The sequence below is a fragment of the Capsicum annuum genome, chromosome 7 (assembly GCF_002878395.1).
Source record: "Capsicum annuum cultivar UCD-10X-F1 chromosome 7, UCD10Xv1.1, whole genome shotgun sequence".
In the NCBI taxonomy this organism is placed as follows: Eukaryota; Viridiplantae; Streptophyta; class Magnoliopsida; order Solanales; family Solanaceae; genus Capsicum; species Capsicum annuum.
In genome coordinates this window covers 204,979,657-204,997,634 of record NC_061117.1, presented here as the reverse complement: position 1 = coordinate 204,997,634, position 17,978 = coordinate 204,979,657, and the positions used below count along the sequence as shown (strand labels likewise).

The 17,978-nt window shown below is 34.9% G+C and overlaps 1 protein-coding gene and 1 non-coding gene across 2 annotated transcripts; one reads left to right on the top strand and one right to left on the bottom strand.

The window, feature by feature from the left end:
• Positions 1 to 12,235: 12,235 nt before the first annotated feature.
• LOC107878328 (clathrin light chain 1) lies at positions 12,236 to 15,900 on the top strand. Its single transcript, XM_016725273.2, has 3 exons — positions 12,236 to 12,804; positions 14,701 to 14,854; positions 14,934 to 15,900. Exons 1-3 carry the CDS (start codon positions 12,431 to 12,433, stop codon positions 15,672 to 15,674), a joined length of 1,269 nt encoding a protein of 422 aa, XP_016580759.1. The 5' UTR covers positions 12,236 to 12,430; the 3' UTR covers positions 15,675 to 15,900.
• Positions 15,901 to 17,145: 1,245 nt separating this feature from the next.
• Positions 17,146 to 17,218, bottom strand: TRNAR-UCU. The gene has a single exon. It is a non-coding gene; the product is annotated as a tRNA-Arg (tRNA).
• Between the last annotated feature and the right edge of the window lie 760 nt (positions 17,219 to 17,978).

Below are 17,978 nucleotides of genomic sequence, written 5' to 3'. Positions count from 1 at the left end.
AAATCAATGGGTGAAAGTTTGGTGTTTTGTTGAAAGACTAGCATCAAAATCTATAACCAACCCTACCGATATTTAACTTACTAAATCAATGTTGATGACTAATTCCCACATGTCACTCCCTTAGTAATGCATAATCCTAAGATCCGTGCATAATTGTTAAAACTCTAATTATTTGTAGCCCCAAATTTATACTAGAAAATCCCAAAAAGAAACATCACCTCCCTCATTTTATCTTTTTGTACCATTTGTTTGTATCTAACTTGTAACTATCATTTCGTATTAATTTGATCGTCACTCATATTGTTCCTCGAGGATTCGACCCCGACTCCAAAGTTGGGTAAATATATTGACGACAACCGCCTTGCACTCAAATTGACAAGTAAGTTGAGCATTATCAAGGATCAACTACAACTTTAATTGAGTCTTTGCAATTGCATGGTGTTGGTATTGCGATCATCCCGACCCGAGTCGTCGATCGATCAATCTGAGTTAAAAAGATTCTCATTAACTTAATATTTTAAAAACTATATCTTTTAAAATTTTAAAAATTAATTAAGATCAATTCAGACCAAATTAACAATTTCAAAACTTGTCATTATTTTCTAAAATTACAAATCAACCCATACAAATCATCCATTTATGGGAAAAACTTTTCCTCATTTCAAATCTCAAGTTCTTGCTCTTATCTCTCTCTGAACAATACAGACAACAACTACTCAACATATTGCTCAACCCTTCAAAACAAATCAATTTTCTTCCCATTTTCGTCCACATAGTTGTTATTTTTGACTTCATTCTCGCTTGTATCCGTCGTTTTCTCTGTCTTCGTAGGTACCAGAGTTCGAGAAGAGTTCTACATTTGCTCTTTATTCTAAAAATTAGGGCTTTCTAGTTAATGATAAAAAAAGAAGACTTTTACTTGTATTATCTTCGAGAATGGGTTAACAATTTTGACTTTTGATGCTAAAAATGTAGGAAGCACCCACGAAAACTCTAGTTTTTATTGTAGCATTTTGTTGACTGTTGTGTTATTATTGGATGGTGTTTGTGGTGCTATTGGTGGTTGTCGTTGTTGGTGTCGGTGGTCTTGGTGTTGGTATTGGTGGTATTGGTGGTAGTGTTGGCGGTCTTGGTATTGTTGTTGGTCTTGGTGGCATTAGTGGTGGTCTTGGTGGCATTGGTAGTGGTCTTGGTGGCATTGGTGATGGTCTTGGTGGTCCATCTATTGCAACAGGTGGAAGATTTATTGGGATTTATTAAATAGGTCTTCAAATAGATTCCCCATCTATTCCAACTGATGGGTTATCCATTGGAGTATTTTTTTTGTAATGTGGCATATAATAATTTATTAAAATTTATCTTACCTTTTTTTAAAAAATTATACAGACATCAAATGTAATGTATTTTTTATTTTTCAGTTATTTGTAGGTAAAATATGTCTCCCAAAAGAAAAGAAATTGAAAGTGGATCAACTTTTGACCACTCAACAAAAATGGCTAGAGTACAGATAGATTCGGAGGAACTTCCTGAACAATCTCAGTCAAGGAAAAATGAAGTTGAGGGAAGTAAGAACTCCTTCTCACCAATAGGGTGTGAATTAATAGCGAAATCCCAGCATGATTCTATCAAAACCATTTGTATTGACAGGTTTTGAGTTGCGATGCTGATAGATTACCCTGCAAAATTTACTGGTGATCTTGTACTTAAATGTCAGTTGGGGAAAGGTTTTGATAAATTTAGGAGTATTATGAGAATGAAAACATAGACGAACTTTTTAAGAGGAGATTCTTTGTATACTTTCTTAAGCTGCCTGAGGACCACACTCTCCGTTTACAAATGAGCATGGTATATGGTCTTCTCAAGCAAAGGATCAAGTATGCGGGGGATGATAAAGATTCGAAGGAGGACAAAAAAAATGGATGAAAGAGATCAACTACTGTGGCATGCCAGTTTGTTTTGGATTGAAAGAGTTTGCCATAGTGACGGGTTTGAGATGCGATCGTCCAGAAGAACCTCTCATCAAGGAAACACCCCACAAAATGTCCAACAAACACAAGGAAAAAAAGATGGGTTGTTGGGCATTGTTGGACATAGCTACAAAGCGGGGGATTTGATAGCAGATCTCGAGGATAAAACCATACCAAAGCAGTACAGGGATAAATTGTGCTTAGTTTGGTTTATCCATTCCGTTATATTGGCAAGAGACATCAGAAAAGTCATAGAAGATGATTTGTTGGCGTTTGTTGATCATTTTGAAAAATTCAATGATTAACCCTGGGGATATGATAGCTACTACTTGATTGTCAAATATTTATTGACAAAGCTATTTCCAGGGACGATCATATTATACGGATTTCCTTAGGCTTTCATGGTAAAATTAATCACTATTTTTACTCATCCATTAATTTATATTGAATATAGTTATTATGACTTTTTTTCGTTTGCATCCTATTAACATTTTTTATGCTTGGGCATTTGAACTCATTCCTCCAGTACGAAATCAGTTCAAGGATTACCCGGATGAGATTTCTCATCCAAGGATCCTTAGGTGGCTGGCTGCAAAGAGCAGCAAAAAAAAATAAGGAGGTTGATCTCTTTAACCCTCCGGATGATATAGTACATCTTCTTTCAAATAAAATAATTTTCCTCAGACAAAGATATTGAAACAGATGTGCCATCTGCTGTGAAAGACGATCTATATTTCACAACAAATTAACCATCTGTTGCTCTGGTTTCCTGAACTCGTCTCAACAGATTACCCATCTACTATAAATTATGCAACAGATGGGTAAATTTAATGCAATATATTATCAATCTATTGTAACATATAGATCAGTTGTTACAGAAGATAGATCATCTGTTGCATAAGTTGACTGCGTTAACATGTAACCCAACTGACTGCAAATTATTATTATATGATTTAAATGCCTTCTGTCTTTTTTAGAGGTTGTGCATCCTTGGATAGTGCCTACTGAGCAGGAGTTGGGGATGACTTCTTTTATTACTCTAGGTCTTGTTGATACAAAAACAAACCCAACGATGGAGTTAATAAAGATGGAATTATCTAGAGAAACAGCCATAAGAAGAGTCGTTAGGCAAGGTCAGCCTAATTTTGAATCTCTTCATTAGCAACCTACTGTAATAGATTTGAGTGTTCTTCTAGGGGTGTTGCTGGTGGAGTTGTTGATGATGGTGGCAGACATCCTAATGTTGTTACTGCTGTCAGTCATGATTATGAGCATGTTGGTGCTCAGGAAAAAAAAATATGTTTGGAAACACCCCTTGCACAGGTACCTCTCACCCCTCTTCACCCTCATGTTCTCATTGCAAATGCAAAGTATGCAAGGACAGAAAGGATAAACTCCTTGAAAAACTAAACGTTATTACTGAGATGCCGAGGAGTTAAAATTCAAGAGAGGTGTCATACCATCTAAGAAGGTGAGAGAGTCATACACTCCTACAATAGAGGTTAAGAGAAAGAGAAGAAACATTAGCCAAATACTCTCCATTCTGAAAACAGAAAAAATTGCAACTCCTCCCAATCCAAGAGTTATTGAAGTCCAGGGGCCGCTGAAAAAGGTGGACATATATGCGGCACTTGGAGAAGAAGAGAAGAAGAAACTAGAAAAAATCATGATTGACGAGATGAAACCTCCACAAGAATACACCATGCATTTATTTGCCACCCAAGACTTCATGAGTATGACAAATATGCGTGAGCGGTACGTGGTCAATGTAAGTTTACTTTTGCTAACATAGCCTTCCAATCTACTCCATTATGAAGAAGCTATGAAACATTTGTGTAATCTATTGCAACAGCTGGGTATTCTGTTGTAATATAATACATATTTGTTACATAAGTTGCGTTAGTTGGGTAATTTGTGAACTAATTCAGAGAACCCTCTGCAACAAAATCTTTCCACTGTGTTTTTCTTCTTTACAATTACTAACCTATTTAAAAATTGTCTACTTATACCACAGTATGTTGATTAAATTCTCTGCCTCATGAGGGGTAGGCAATTAGCTTAACCGAATGTTTATGATGCTACTGATAGGATAAAGGACCTCAACTTCTATAATAATTTCAAGAGTAGGTATGATACTCTCCGTAGGCAATCTTCTCCTGGTGGTGGGGGATTTTATCAGTTTGTTTCTACGTTCAAATGGGATGAATACATGATTAACTATGTTAAAGGAAAGAGGTAATATCCACATGGTAAGAGCTGGACCAAGGCAAAGAGAATCCTTGCAGTCATAAACATGGAAGTCAAACATTTTCTCACTGTTAAGATACTACTCGATGAGGGAAAGATTAAGGTTTATGACTACAACTTACCTGTCTTCAAGAAGGCCATATTTGTAACCTACGTGCAACCACTCTTGAAGTTATTCTCCAAGTTGTTGACGTCGAGTAAACTGATGGATCATTTACCGGAGGAAGTCTTGACAAAGAAATCATGAGATTTTCAAGGTCAAAATAAGAACATCCACCTTCAAAAAAATAAAACTGGTGCCGCTTGCGGGCCATACTTACTTGTATACATCGAGTGTTTGCTGACCGGCACAGAAATGGATGGTATGTACGACGCCGTTATGGAAAAGATACAAGAGGTATGGGCTTATGGGGTACTAACTAAATGGTTGGATCCCGTGTATAAAGAAGAATATGTACAAAGACAGAGACGAACACAATAATAATTTTTTATGTCTAACAAAAGTTGAATTTTTATAAGGCAACAGATTGTCTATTTATTGTAACAGATATCATACCTTTTGTGATAGATTGATTGTTTGTTGCAATAGGTTGGTCATCTGTTGCATTATGCAGATGTTTTTGTCTGTCTCTCACAACAGATATATAGTCTGTTGTAACATATAATCTATCTGTCGCAATTGATAGGTAATCTATTGAAATAAATCAAAAAGGTAAGAAGACCTATTATATAATTTTCAGTAGATAACCTACATGTTGCAACATATGTCTAAATCTGTTTGAAAAGATATGTCGCCTGTAGCAGTAGATATATTATATGTTGGGATATTTGAATCTAGTATTCCATTTTAATTAACAAGTTCGAAACTAAGAATTAAATTATATTCATAGACAGCATAAAATAAATCGAAGCCTTCAGAAATTACATGAAATAACTCAACAAATAAGTGAAATATAAAAAAAATTATTATGGGTAAAAATGATCTACTCAACAAATAAATCAACAAGTTAACCAAGGAGGATAGGTTATTACATTGACAGACTCAAGCTATAAAGATCTACTCAATATGAACAAGTTGTTCTTTATCCTATGCTACGAAATTCGGCTTTGATCGTCGTGGGACTTTTATGTTTCTTGCGTACGATTTCTGAGCTTTAGCAGGATATCTTTTTTGGAGTAATTAAGCTTCAAGTTCATCATTTGGTACTTGTAATCCATCTCTCAAATACTCAGCGTAAGCGACAACAAAAAGATTGCAATCTCTGCATTTTAAAATAAATAAATAATCCATATCTTACAGTTCATGTAAGCGTTGTGAAATTTATGACATGAAACTAAATCATGATACATATACTTACAGGCTACCAATGGTTTGTTGAGCAATTCCTTCAACATATTGTACATCAAATAGATTACCCATTTTATCCTGGTATGCTTCAATCGTCGACCAATCAGTATGAACCTTTTGGTCTAAAAAGTCACTCATATCAAGGTAAGTAGGTAATATTTTGGCCAGATTTTGTATTTCACACGATGGCCTGAAACATCTCCTTCGTGACATAGAGTCATAAACTCGGATGCACCTCTCTTTTAGAACAACGACAGCCAACACCAAATGAAATTTATCACCATAATTGATTGAGATGTACACTTCGTCGACCAAATGCCATGGTAAGCCAGCTGGAATGCTAAAACCTTTGATGAGGTTGATTAAACATTCCTCATCTCGGGAAACTTCTGAATGTTATTGACAATACCTATCGTAGGCATTATTGATGTAAACTTTATACAAACAATTGTCTGTCGTGTATCTGTATTGTTCTTGTGTTTGCAACTTGGCCTTTTTTGGAGGTAGTAAAAAATGGCATCGATGTGCTGCACATATTATCAAACATTTCAGATTTCGTGATGAAAAAATTAATAGACAGATGCAATTAAATAAAATATTAATTAATAGTTATATGTATGGCATTTAAACCTCATCATTCCAGCAATTTTGGGGCTGTGAGATCAAATAGAATCGATTCTTCATTCCGGAATGTGCAATAACAAAGTCAAACATATCTAAACCAAGACTCGATTCGTTCACTTTGTAGTGTTCTTCATTTTGTTTTCTACATGATGATTTATATGTGTTAATGTCATATTTTTACAATAAGAATTGTATAAATCAATATCTTTATAATTGATTTATGTACCTGCCGGCATGATGCTTTAACATCCCATCGACAATCCATTCTGAATAGTTGTTGATCAACTTTGTTAGTTTTTTTAGAGCCTCATCCGAGATGTTGAACCCTTCAAATGGGTAATTCTTTTGTTCTTCCGAACTGACAGGATCCACTTTTTCTTCTTCTTTGGAAGTAGTTGATGGATTATCAATTGTGATATTATACTAGTCACCAGTAGTTTCTACTGTGACATCCACCTGAAAAGCTAAAATTGTCAATGTTAATTACAGATATACAACAAATTGTCCATCTGTTCCAACAGATGAGTCTTATGTTGCAATAAATGGATTATCTGTTGGGATAAATTTTTGAACAGGTAAAACAGAGAGGTACGATAATTTTGAACAGATGATCCATCTGTTGCAATATAAGACTCATCTGTTGGTACAAATTAAAATAGTATGAAAACCTATTTGATTTGCTAAAACAGATGGATATATGTTACAACAGATAATGCATCTGATGCAACAGGTTAGATAATAGTTGCAACAGATGTATATATCTGTTTGTTAATTTTCAGCAGATGTATCATCTGGTGAAACAAATATGTGCCTATTTTTTTGTTGGAACAGATAATATTCATTCACCTTTTTCAGCTCATGTTGCTCTCATGTGGAGCTTGTACATTGAACATCGATGCAAGACAAATAAAGGAGAGTTGCAATTTTGCTTTTTTCGATGCTTAATGATGCCCTGAAAATATCTTTCCTTCTTCTCTTAGCCACCTTGATCTCTAGCGGAGTATATGGATATGAAATCCTCTTTGATGGAATGACACCCCTCTTAGATGTCATTTTCTATACAGAAGCAGTTAGTGTATGAATAGCACTAATCACTCCATCATGTTTCTCCTTGCAGTATTGACATTTGCATGCAGATTATTCGCTTTAAATGGAAAATCTATATAACTAGTATGATCATAATCATAATGGTTTGTTGTTTGAAAAACTGTAAGAGGGGCATCATTAGACCCAACAGCAGCACCACTACCACTACTACTACCACTACCATCATCAACAACAACAAGCCCACCCTTCAAAATTATTTTTCTTGAGATGGTTGTTGCTCCAAATAATTCTATTTTTATTCCATCAATGACCTTAGGGTCCGATAAAGTTTTCACAGATCGTAAAGTAAGAAAAATGGCATCTTCAACTCTTGATTGATCGAAACAAGCCACGGATGAACAATCTAAAATAAATCAAAACAAATATTGGAATGGTGATGAAATCATTTAAAATAATCATAAATTAAAATAAAAACTTGATTAGAATTAGACTTATTGCTTCTTTCGAGGGATCGAAAAGATCAAACAATTTTGCATTTTTATCAGTTTTGGATAACAACCATCTCAGAATTCTTGGACAGAATACTTCTTCCTGGTAGTTCACTTGTTGTCTCAAATAAAGAATTGATTCAAATGTCCAAGCCTATAACATAACGCTAATAAATCAAAAGCAATATTGAATAAAAAAATGAGTCATATCATAATAAAAGAAATATCTACCATGAAAGCCCATGGAAAGTCATATAAGTTGACTGTCTTTGGCATCTATGAAGTCAACAAATATTTGACAGTCATTTTTAAGCTTTCATAACCCCAAGGATAGTTGTTAAATGCCTCAAGATCCTCGAAGAGATTTATTAAATTGAGGCTTATGTTGTTGTTAACGTCTCTCACCCAAAGAATATTAAGTACAAATCAAACCAAGCACAATGATTGCTTGTGCTTCTTTGAAAGTCTTTTACCTTTCAACGCTTCTATCAAATTTTTATTTTTGAAGCTTGGACCAACAATGGACACCAGGTCATCACGATCACTCAATGTGCCTTTGCCTTTTTTGGGTGTGCGGGGTACTTTTTTAGGGTTAGAGTAGGTATAACTTGAGAAGGAGGAGGAGGATAACATTTTAGTCCAGTAACTATGGCAAACTCCTTTCAACCAAAATAAATAGGTATGCCACAGTAATTTATCCATACCTCATCCATCTTATCTTTGTTTTCATACATAAACCTACGCTTGCAAAGATCATATACCATTTTCATTTAGAAATGAGAATTGTTGTCCTCCGACAAATCAAGATATTGCCCAAAGCAGCTTTCCCTGAAATAAGAATCCAATTTTTATTCTCGAAGTATTTTTCTAAAGGCGTCAAAAGATTTTCCCATGGCTAACTTAACCACAAAATCACCTGTTAAATCTGTGGTACCATCGCACTGTATTCTCACAGAATAATGATCAATGCTGGAGGTTTTGACCAACTCTTCGGTGGAAGGGCTATTATCATTTGGATCATCTCTTTTGAAACATTCGTCCTTCCCGTGTTCATTATCTTCTGCTCCTGATTAAGATAACACTTTTAAAGTAAGCTCGTAGAGTGGTGGATATAGCCTGCTGCTTCACTTGTTCCTTTACTTGGACTTGATTCGGTTTCTTTTCTTTTAGGAGCCATATTATCTTAAATTAACAGGAATATAAAATAGATTATAATTGATTAATGCATCGTTAAAAAAATATAACTGTAAATCTAAAATGCACAATAGTAAAATAACAGTTCCAACATACCACACATCTGTTGCACCAGGTGTGTTATCTATTGCAATATATAACTGATCTGTTGCAACGGATAAGTAAACCATTAGAAATAATAAAAATAAATCGCGCATCTGTTGCACCAGGAAGGTTATCTGTTGCAACATATAACCAACCTGTTGCAACGGATGAGTAATCTATTAAAAACAATAAAAACAGACCACTCATCTGTTGTACCAGAAAGGTTATCTGTTGCAACATATAACCAACCTGTTGTGGCAGATGCGTAATTCATTAGAAATAATTATAACAGATCAATCATCTATTGCACCGGGTAGGATACTGTTGCAGCATATAACCAACATATTGCAGCGGATGAATAATCCGCTACAAAACAATAAAAATAGATCACTCATCTATTGCACCAGGTAGGTTATCTGTTACAGCATATAACCAACTTGTTGCAGCCGATGAGTAATTCATTGGAAATAACAAAACTAGATCACTCAACAGTTACACTAGGTAGGATATTTGTCACAGCATATAAGCAACTTGTTACAGCGGATGAGTAATCCGTTGGAAACAATAAAAATAGGACACCCGTCTGTTGAAATAGATCACTCATTTGTCGCCAAATGAGTTATCTGTTGGATCAATATTGTTTAGATTTCTTCCAAACAGAAGAGTCGTCTTCCGCAATAGATGAATGATCTGTTCTGTTCATCTGTTGTATTAGATATTCAATTTGTTGCATAAGATGTTTCATCTGTTGGAACATATGGTTAATATGTTGGATCGAATGGTTAATCTGTTGGATCAGATGGTTAATCTGTTGTGCCAGATGGTTAATCTATTGTATCATATGGTTAATCTGTTGCATCGGATCGTTAATCTGTTGCGTCAGATGGTTTATCTGTTGTAACACCATTTTTACCAAGAAAAATAACAAATCAACCCAGCAACACCAACACAACATACGCACACTAAGAACATCAACGGTGACCAAAAATTACCAACAAATTGAATTAATAGTTTGACAATAAGAATTACAATAGCAACAAAAACTTATATTTCACACCATAAAGAGTAGAGAAGAAATGCCAGAAATTAAGGTTTTACTCAGTCCACATTTCAAATTTAAGCAAGAAATATTGAAATTGTTAACCAATACTAGAAGGAAAGTCGGCTCAAGTCATAATTTTTTACTTGTGAAAGAAGAAATGGGACGACAAAGAACTTGAAGTTGTTGTCGCCGGAGAAGTTGGCTCAAGTTCCTCTGTTTCTTCACGTCGATTGACGGTTGAAAGTTGAAAAGGAACTCGCCTAGCTATTTGTCGTCAGAGCTTGAAGGGAGAAATTTTGCAGAACTATTGGTTGGGAGAGAGTTGAGAGAGACTGTCGAGAGAGAGAGGAGAAAGACGGTTGATTTAGAGGAGAGAGGTGTGGGTTGATTTGTATTTTTAAAAAGATTAGAAAGTTTTGAAAATATTAATCAAGTCCACAATTAACTTAATCAAGTTTCCTAATTATGTTTGACCCTTTAAGTTAGTCAATGTCACAAATCCTTCATTCAAGACTTAAAAGACACTTTTCCTTCAATTTTCTCTACTCTCCACCCTTTTAATTGTTCTTAAATTACTCTCCTAGAAAATGTAAACTAGATAATGTAAAGTAATTAAGAACCTCATTAAATGAAAGGGTAAAATTGAAAGAAATTTTCAACATGTCTCTTGAAAAATGAGCAATTCATTTATTTTGAATATTAAAAAAATAACCCAAAAATTCATTTATTTTGAAATAAAGAGAGTAATAAATTTTTCTTGATTTTATGAATTGAAAAGGTAAATAAATTAGAGAGTCCAGTTGTAAAATGGAACAGAGGGAGTATTATCTTAATAACAATAATAATATTTGTATTGGACTGTATTATGTCTATAATAATGTATTATATATAGGGAAAATAACATAAATCTTGTTCTGATATTATGCACAATTATTGAAGATCCTGATTTTGAGTTTGTTGAGATAAATAATTAGCTCTCGATATATTCAATAAAATTTTTTTTTATAAAGATACATAATTAGCTTTCGATATAATTTTTTTTTATTTTGGATCTATCAAAATATATAATTTAGCTTTCAATAGATACATAATTAGTTGAGAGTTTTGTAGTTACTTTTATAAGAAGGCGAAATGGCCTCGTGGATCATTGTACTTGTCCTAATTTGTAAAAGTAGACACTTTTATTTTCACTTTTGTCATTTGGACCTTTTAACCTATTAAAAACGAATTTTTTGAACCCTTTTTTGCTTATGTGGCATTAACTTGATTATCTGAAAAAACACGTGTTTTTACACGCGTTTTTTGGCAAGTGATGCCAGTTTTTTTGCCTTTAAAATATTTTTAAAAATAATTATAAATTAAAAATAAAAAGAAAAAAGAAAAATTGGGCCCTTCTTCTTCATTGACCCCCTCCCCCACCCCTACCCCCACCCCCACACCAACCCATTCCCCATCCCCAACCCGCATCAATCATTCCCCACCCCTCTCCCCTCATCCCCCTCACCCCCACCTTGCACCAACCCCTCTCTGTCGTCCCCCACCCTCACCCAACACACACACACACACACTCTCTTTCCCCCGTCCCTCACCCTCCTTCCATGTCCTAAACCCCTCATCCCATCTCACCCCCAACCCGCACTAGTCATTTCCCCTACCCCCTCACATCCCCCTTACCCCCCAGACCCTCTTCCCCATCCTCCACCCTCTCTCAGCACACATTTCTTTCCCCATCCCCCACCCTTCTTCCTTGTAAAACCAAAAAAAAAAATGATTTCACACACAAAAGAATAATTTTGAAATTCAAGAATTGTCTAAAAAATTGAACAAATTATTTTGATATGTAACAATTATTTTGTTCAATTTTTTTAGATCGTTGAGTATTATTTTTAAAAACAAAACAAATGAGGGGATGGGGTAGGGGAGTTTTTTTTTTAAAAAAATATTATATATATTCTGAATATTTAATTTTCTATGTGTTATTGAAAAATGACATGGCATGCCACGTGTCGGCGAGTGTATTACACTCAAATTAATTAGATGAAAAAAATGATTTAAAATATTATGTTTTGATGGGTAAATGGTTCAAAAGATTCGTTTTTAATGAATTAAAGGATTCAGATGATAAAAGTGTAAGTAGAAGTGTTTACTTTTATTAGCCTTATAAGAATGAAAATTTGCTTAAATACGATGAATTAAGGTTTATGTTTTATGTTATTTTTCATTGTAAGTAAATCTATTTTTTCGCGGACTTTTTCCACAGTGCACCGCTCTCTTCGTTTCCTTCCATCTCAATCAACATGCATTTTCCATTTTCCATTTGCATTTGCATATCTACAAATACACTTACCACATTTTCAGTGGGAACCTCATCAAACACCTTGCAACAAACATGGACAATTTCGAACAAACCGATGAGATCCCGTCGACGACAAGTCCCTTCACCGATCACAACTACGGCGGTTACGACCATTTCGACGTTCCCTCCGCCGACGAAGGCGACGGCGGTGTTCCTCCGCCAATGCCGTCTGATATAGATGAATTCTCTGCTTATAATGATAGCATGCAGTCGCCGGAGAATAGTGGATTTGTTTCGTCTCCTAATAGGGAGTATCAGGGTTCGCCTTTTAATGAGGAAGTGCAATCTAAGCCGTACGATCTAGGAGCTGATACGGATGGGATATTCTCGTCTGGTAATGATGGACCGTTGCTTCCTGATCCTACCGAGATGCGTGAGGAGGGTGCTGCTTTTCGCGAATGGCGTCGGTAAGTTTCCACCGATGACATACCTTATGTTGAACTTTGTGCTGCTCCGGCACCCATTAAAACTGACGCATGCTACGTATAATAAAATAAAAAATGTATAAAAATTGTCATATGATTTAAAAGAACACGCTAAAGGCAAGAAGTCAGCTTGATGATTTAGTTTTCGGGCTGAATTTTAAAGTTTTGAGCGTCAACATGTGTGTTTGAACCTCCGGTCATCCATGACCCCTAAATACTGGGTCTGCCACTTCCATTACAATGTGTATGCTTAATTATGTTTATTTTGGCCAAAATACGCAGAATTATGTTTTAGCATTTTCATTTTTTTCTTGGATTTGTGCTCGACTTTAATTGCCTTGATAAGTCTTTTATTGAGTCCTTGTTATGGAAAATACATAACCTTAGCTTGCAGTGGAATTAATTAATCAAATAGCCAAATGGGCCTATACTTTATGTAATAATGCACGGAAAGAGGAGGATTCATCATTGGAGCAGTCAAGGACTCGGAGAGTGTGTATTTTGTGAAGAGTTTGGGTAAGTTCTACATAATAAAGGGTAATTGTTGGTAACTCTATTTAATAACATTGAAGAGTGTGTATTTTGAGAAGAGTTTGATTAAGTTTTACATAATAAAGGGTAATTGTTGGTAACTCTATTTAATAACATTGATTGTTAACCTAATAACTTATATCTAGCATCGAAACTTCAACTGCAGAATGTGTTGTTTTGTGAATAAAACTCGTCTTAGTTATTAGTGTTAAAAATAAGCAGTGGTGTTCTAGAGATAAATTAGAAAGTAGACATCAAGAACAATTTGATTTGTGCCAACTCCTTTCAGTCAGAGATTAAAAACATAGAATCATTCTGAGACTTGCTTGGTGGTATCGGCAACGATTACCATAATTAATTTTGTATACTGCATGATACAAAAAAAAAAAAAACAAGTAACAACAGCTTCAAAAAATCTGCAGTAAAAAATTGAGAGACAATAGCTTACTAAACCGATGTCTTATAACTAATTTGTAGCTAGAGTTTTGCATGTCTCTGGGGCACCTTGGATCAGCAATTGTATGAAAGAAGCCATTCATTGCAATAAGACTTCTAACATTTCAGGAAAGTAGAGAGTATGGAAGTGGTGTTGGTGTAGTGGAGCAAAAGAAACTTTATCGTATATGATGTTCCGATAATTTTAAATATCTAGCTCCCTGTGTTCAGCTCTGATTTTCTATTGTTCCTTTTCTCGTTTTGGTGATTCACTGTTTGAACAACATTCTGCTTGAGGGGGAGGGGACAGATGACAACAGTCTGCTTCCTTGGCTGATGCTATTATTACTGTCGTTAATGATTGTGATTGCATTGTCCTGTTTCCTACATGTCCTTTCTAGAATAAAATGTACATGTACTATGAATAGTCGCTTCCTCCCTCCTTTCCCTCCTCTCAGAAAGCCTTGCTTCCTTCCCTAATACACTGTTTCCAAAACTGTATCTCATTACTGAATTCAATAATTCAACTTTAGTCTTGAACACAATCGATAACAGTGTGGGAAATTAACCTGTTTTTTTTCCGGTGAGATTTTCAACAGGCTATGAATGAAAATTACGTATCATTTACTAAAGTAAACAGTGATGTTTAACTTCTACAGTTTGAACGCCACATGATGTTAAATGGTCAAAAAATCTGCAGTTACTTAACTAGTTGTGGATATTTAGCAAGGAACTGCATGTGGGACGACCTCAAGGAGGTCCAGATCAAATTCAACTTCTTATAATATTACGATATTCTACTTGATGTACACCATCAGATGCATACTAATGCCCAATGCCTTTACATGCATATAATGCTTCTCAAGATCGAGCATGTTTGCTATCTAATAGTGTCTCGTCTTTTTACTGCAGCCAAAATGCCGTTTATCTTGAGGAGAAGGAGAAGAAGGAAAAGCAAATGAGGAATCAGATTATTGCTGAAGCTGAGGAGTATATACAAGCATTTTATGAAAAACGGAAGCTCAATTGCGAGTCCGCAAAAGCTAATAACCGAGAAAGGGAGAAAGTAACTGCTTGCACTCTAACCTCTTTTATGTGAAAACAGTAATTGATAGGATATGACCATTCCATGTGCTTTTGTGCAGTTGTACCTGGCCAACCAAGAGAAATTTCACAAAGAAGCTCACAAACAATACTTTAAAGCAATTGCAGAGATTATACCCCGTGAGGTCCCTAATATTGAGAAGAGGCGAGGCAAGAAGGAAGAGGAGAAGAAGCCTTCGATTTCAGTCATCCAGGGCCCAAAGCCTGGGAAACCCACAGACCTGTCTAGAATGCGCCAGCTTTTTCTCAAGCTGAAGCAGAACCCTCCACCACATATGCTACCTCCTCCTGAGAAAGACAAGGATGGAAAGGATGGAAAGGATGGAAAGGATGGAAAGGATGGAAAGGAAAGCAAGGATGCTAAGGAAGCAAACGATAAGAAGGATGGAAAGGATGCCAAAAATGAAAAGATTTCCACACCAAAGGAAGCTAAGGATGGAAAAAATGAGAAAATCGCAACACCAAAGGTGTCTAAGGATGCCACAAAGGAGAAAAGTTCCACAGGAAAAGCAGCTAATGATGCCAAGAACGAGGAAAATGGCGCACGACAAGGATCTCCAGCTGCTGCTATTGACAGGTCTGTTTCATCAGTCAAGGATGCTGCGCAACTAGGATCTCCAAGTGCAGCTCTTGATAAGCTTTTATCACCCGTCAAGGATGCTTCACAACAAGGATCTCCAGCTGCTGCTAGTGTTGGTATTCCTAAAGGACCAACTGCGGCTACATCAACTTCAGTCGAAAGCGGAAAAGTTGCAGAAAGTGATTCTGCCTCAACAGCATAAGTTAGTTCCAATAATGCATTTTCTCTTCTTGCCTAATTAGTCCTTACTACTCTTTTCTGGAGTCATTATCATTTATTCATTCTTTTTTACCTTGTTGCTCTATGTCTAGTTACAAATAAGAGCGACTCGACTTTTGAGGACATATGATCTGCAGCCAGGGCCTTTCTTCCTGATGTGTTTAATTTAGGCTTCTCTTTGCTAATCCCACAATGAATTTGTTTTTCCCTTTTCCATTATACAATTGGAAGCTATATTGTAGCAGGAACTTCAGCGCACTATTTGTGTGATCCGAAATTTTTTGTTATAATGTGCACAAATCACTGGCATAGGTCTAATATTTTGAGTCTATCTTCTTCTTGGATTTATAAACAACACGAAAAGGAAAAATAGACCCTGCAAAAATGCTTTGGACTGTAATTTTGTCGTTTGAAGTGTATGGTTACAAAATTGTTTCTTCATTGATATTTCTATGCTAAATATAAGGTCAAAGAGATTATGGTTAGATAAACAGGTATAGATACTAGTCAAGCCTAACACATCAGATCAATGTCAAGTTCACTTTCAGTATTTGAAGTTAGTCACGTACTCCGTTCACAATTTCCAGCATATCACGATCCACTTTTGATCGTTGAATCCACCCTTACGCCATCACTTTTAGCCATTCTAGTAATTCGTAATCATATTTAGCTCTAGTGTTTGAGTAAAAGGTGCATCCCTGCAATAGTGAAATCTGGAGTTTGGTCACAGATGCTCAAGATTTGGTACACATGTATATATAAAATATTTTTTGATCTATATATGCAGTATAGTATTCTATATACAAAACATATATTCGGACTAAAGACCATCTGACAATCATCTGCATCCATAGCTTCAGAATCCCCTTCCCTCCACTCGACCCTTCTCTATATATGTTTTTTTTAATCACCCATTGCCACAACCCACAAGGGATAATGATAAGAGTTGAAACTTCTATATATTTATAGTATAAGAATTTTTATATTATCATAACACCTAAAGGATAACTCTAAGTAATCGTTCTCAAGAAACTGGGATAGTAACTTTAAATAATGTATAAATAATATAAATATCAATCTTTTAAAAGTAATTACACTCTCTTTCATTTTTTTAATTACTTTACTCTCTCTCCTTAATAATATACATAACATAATCAGTATATACATAACATTCTGTGTATATGTGGAATTTTTGTAATATGTGTAGAGAATTGAGATTTTTTGTAATATTAAAAATAAAAATTTTGTATTTATGTAATTTTTGGTTAAATAATACATGTTACCCAGTAGAAGAATAAAATAGAGTGATAGCTGCAAAAAAAAAAACTTTAGATGGTCAATCACCACTAAAATAGAGCGATAGTTGCAAAAAAAACTGGGATAGTAACTTTAAATAATACATGTTACCTGCAAAGAAAACTAAAGATTGTCAAAAACCTTAAAAAAAATCGATTCACGCCCAGTGGGACTCGAACCCACAATCGCTTGATTAGAAGTCAAGCGCCTTATCCATTAGGCCATGGGCGCTGTTGCTGATTGAATTGTGAATGTATATATTATTGTTTGTGACTTTAAAAAATCCACGTTACGCCCTATTCCTAATATGAGTTGTTTATTGTGACAAGGACTAAAGAGTTGAATGTTTGTGTCCCAAATACGTCCATGTCTAAATAAACGTCAAAGAGAAATCTTGAGAATCTTAACAAAGGGACCTCTATGTTCACGAGTGTGAATTCTCCTTTAATATGTCACGAAACTAAAAAAAAAAAAAATATCAAAATATGTCATGTATATAAAAAGTGACCATAATATGTTTAAATCACTTTTTAAGTGAGTTATATGAATTGTCTTTAATGAAAGTTGTCAAACGGAGTTAAAATTCTGAAAAAGTACATAACTCTCGTTTTAAGTGAGTTATACATTTTTTTTCTACGTAACTCACTTAAAAAAGCTATATAATAGAAGCTACATAACTCACTTTTAAAGTGAGAGATGCATTTTTTTGTACATAATATACAAGTTATGCATTTTTTATACATAACTCACTCAAAAAGTGAGTTTTAAGTGAGTTATATAATAAAAGTTACATAACTCACTTTTTTTCCTACATAAATATAATAAAAATTATATAACTCACTTAACAATAACTTACATATTATGTAAACAATCAATTTATTTTTTAAAAGTTTTATTTTTTTTAGAAAAAAGGTCAACTAATACGAAATGGAGGGAGTAAAACTCACTGATTATGTGAGTTATTCAAATATAAAATAAGTAAAAAAAAAAA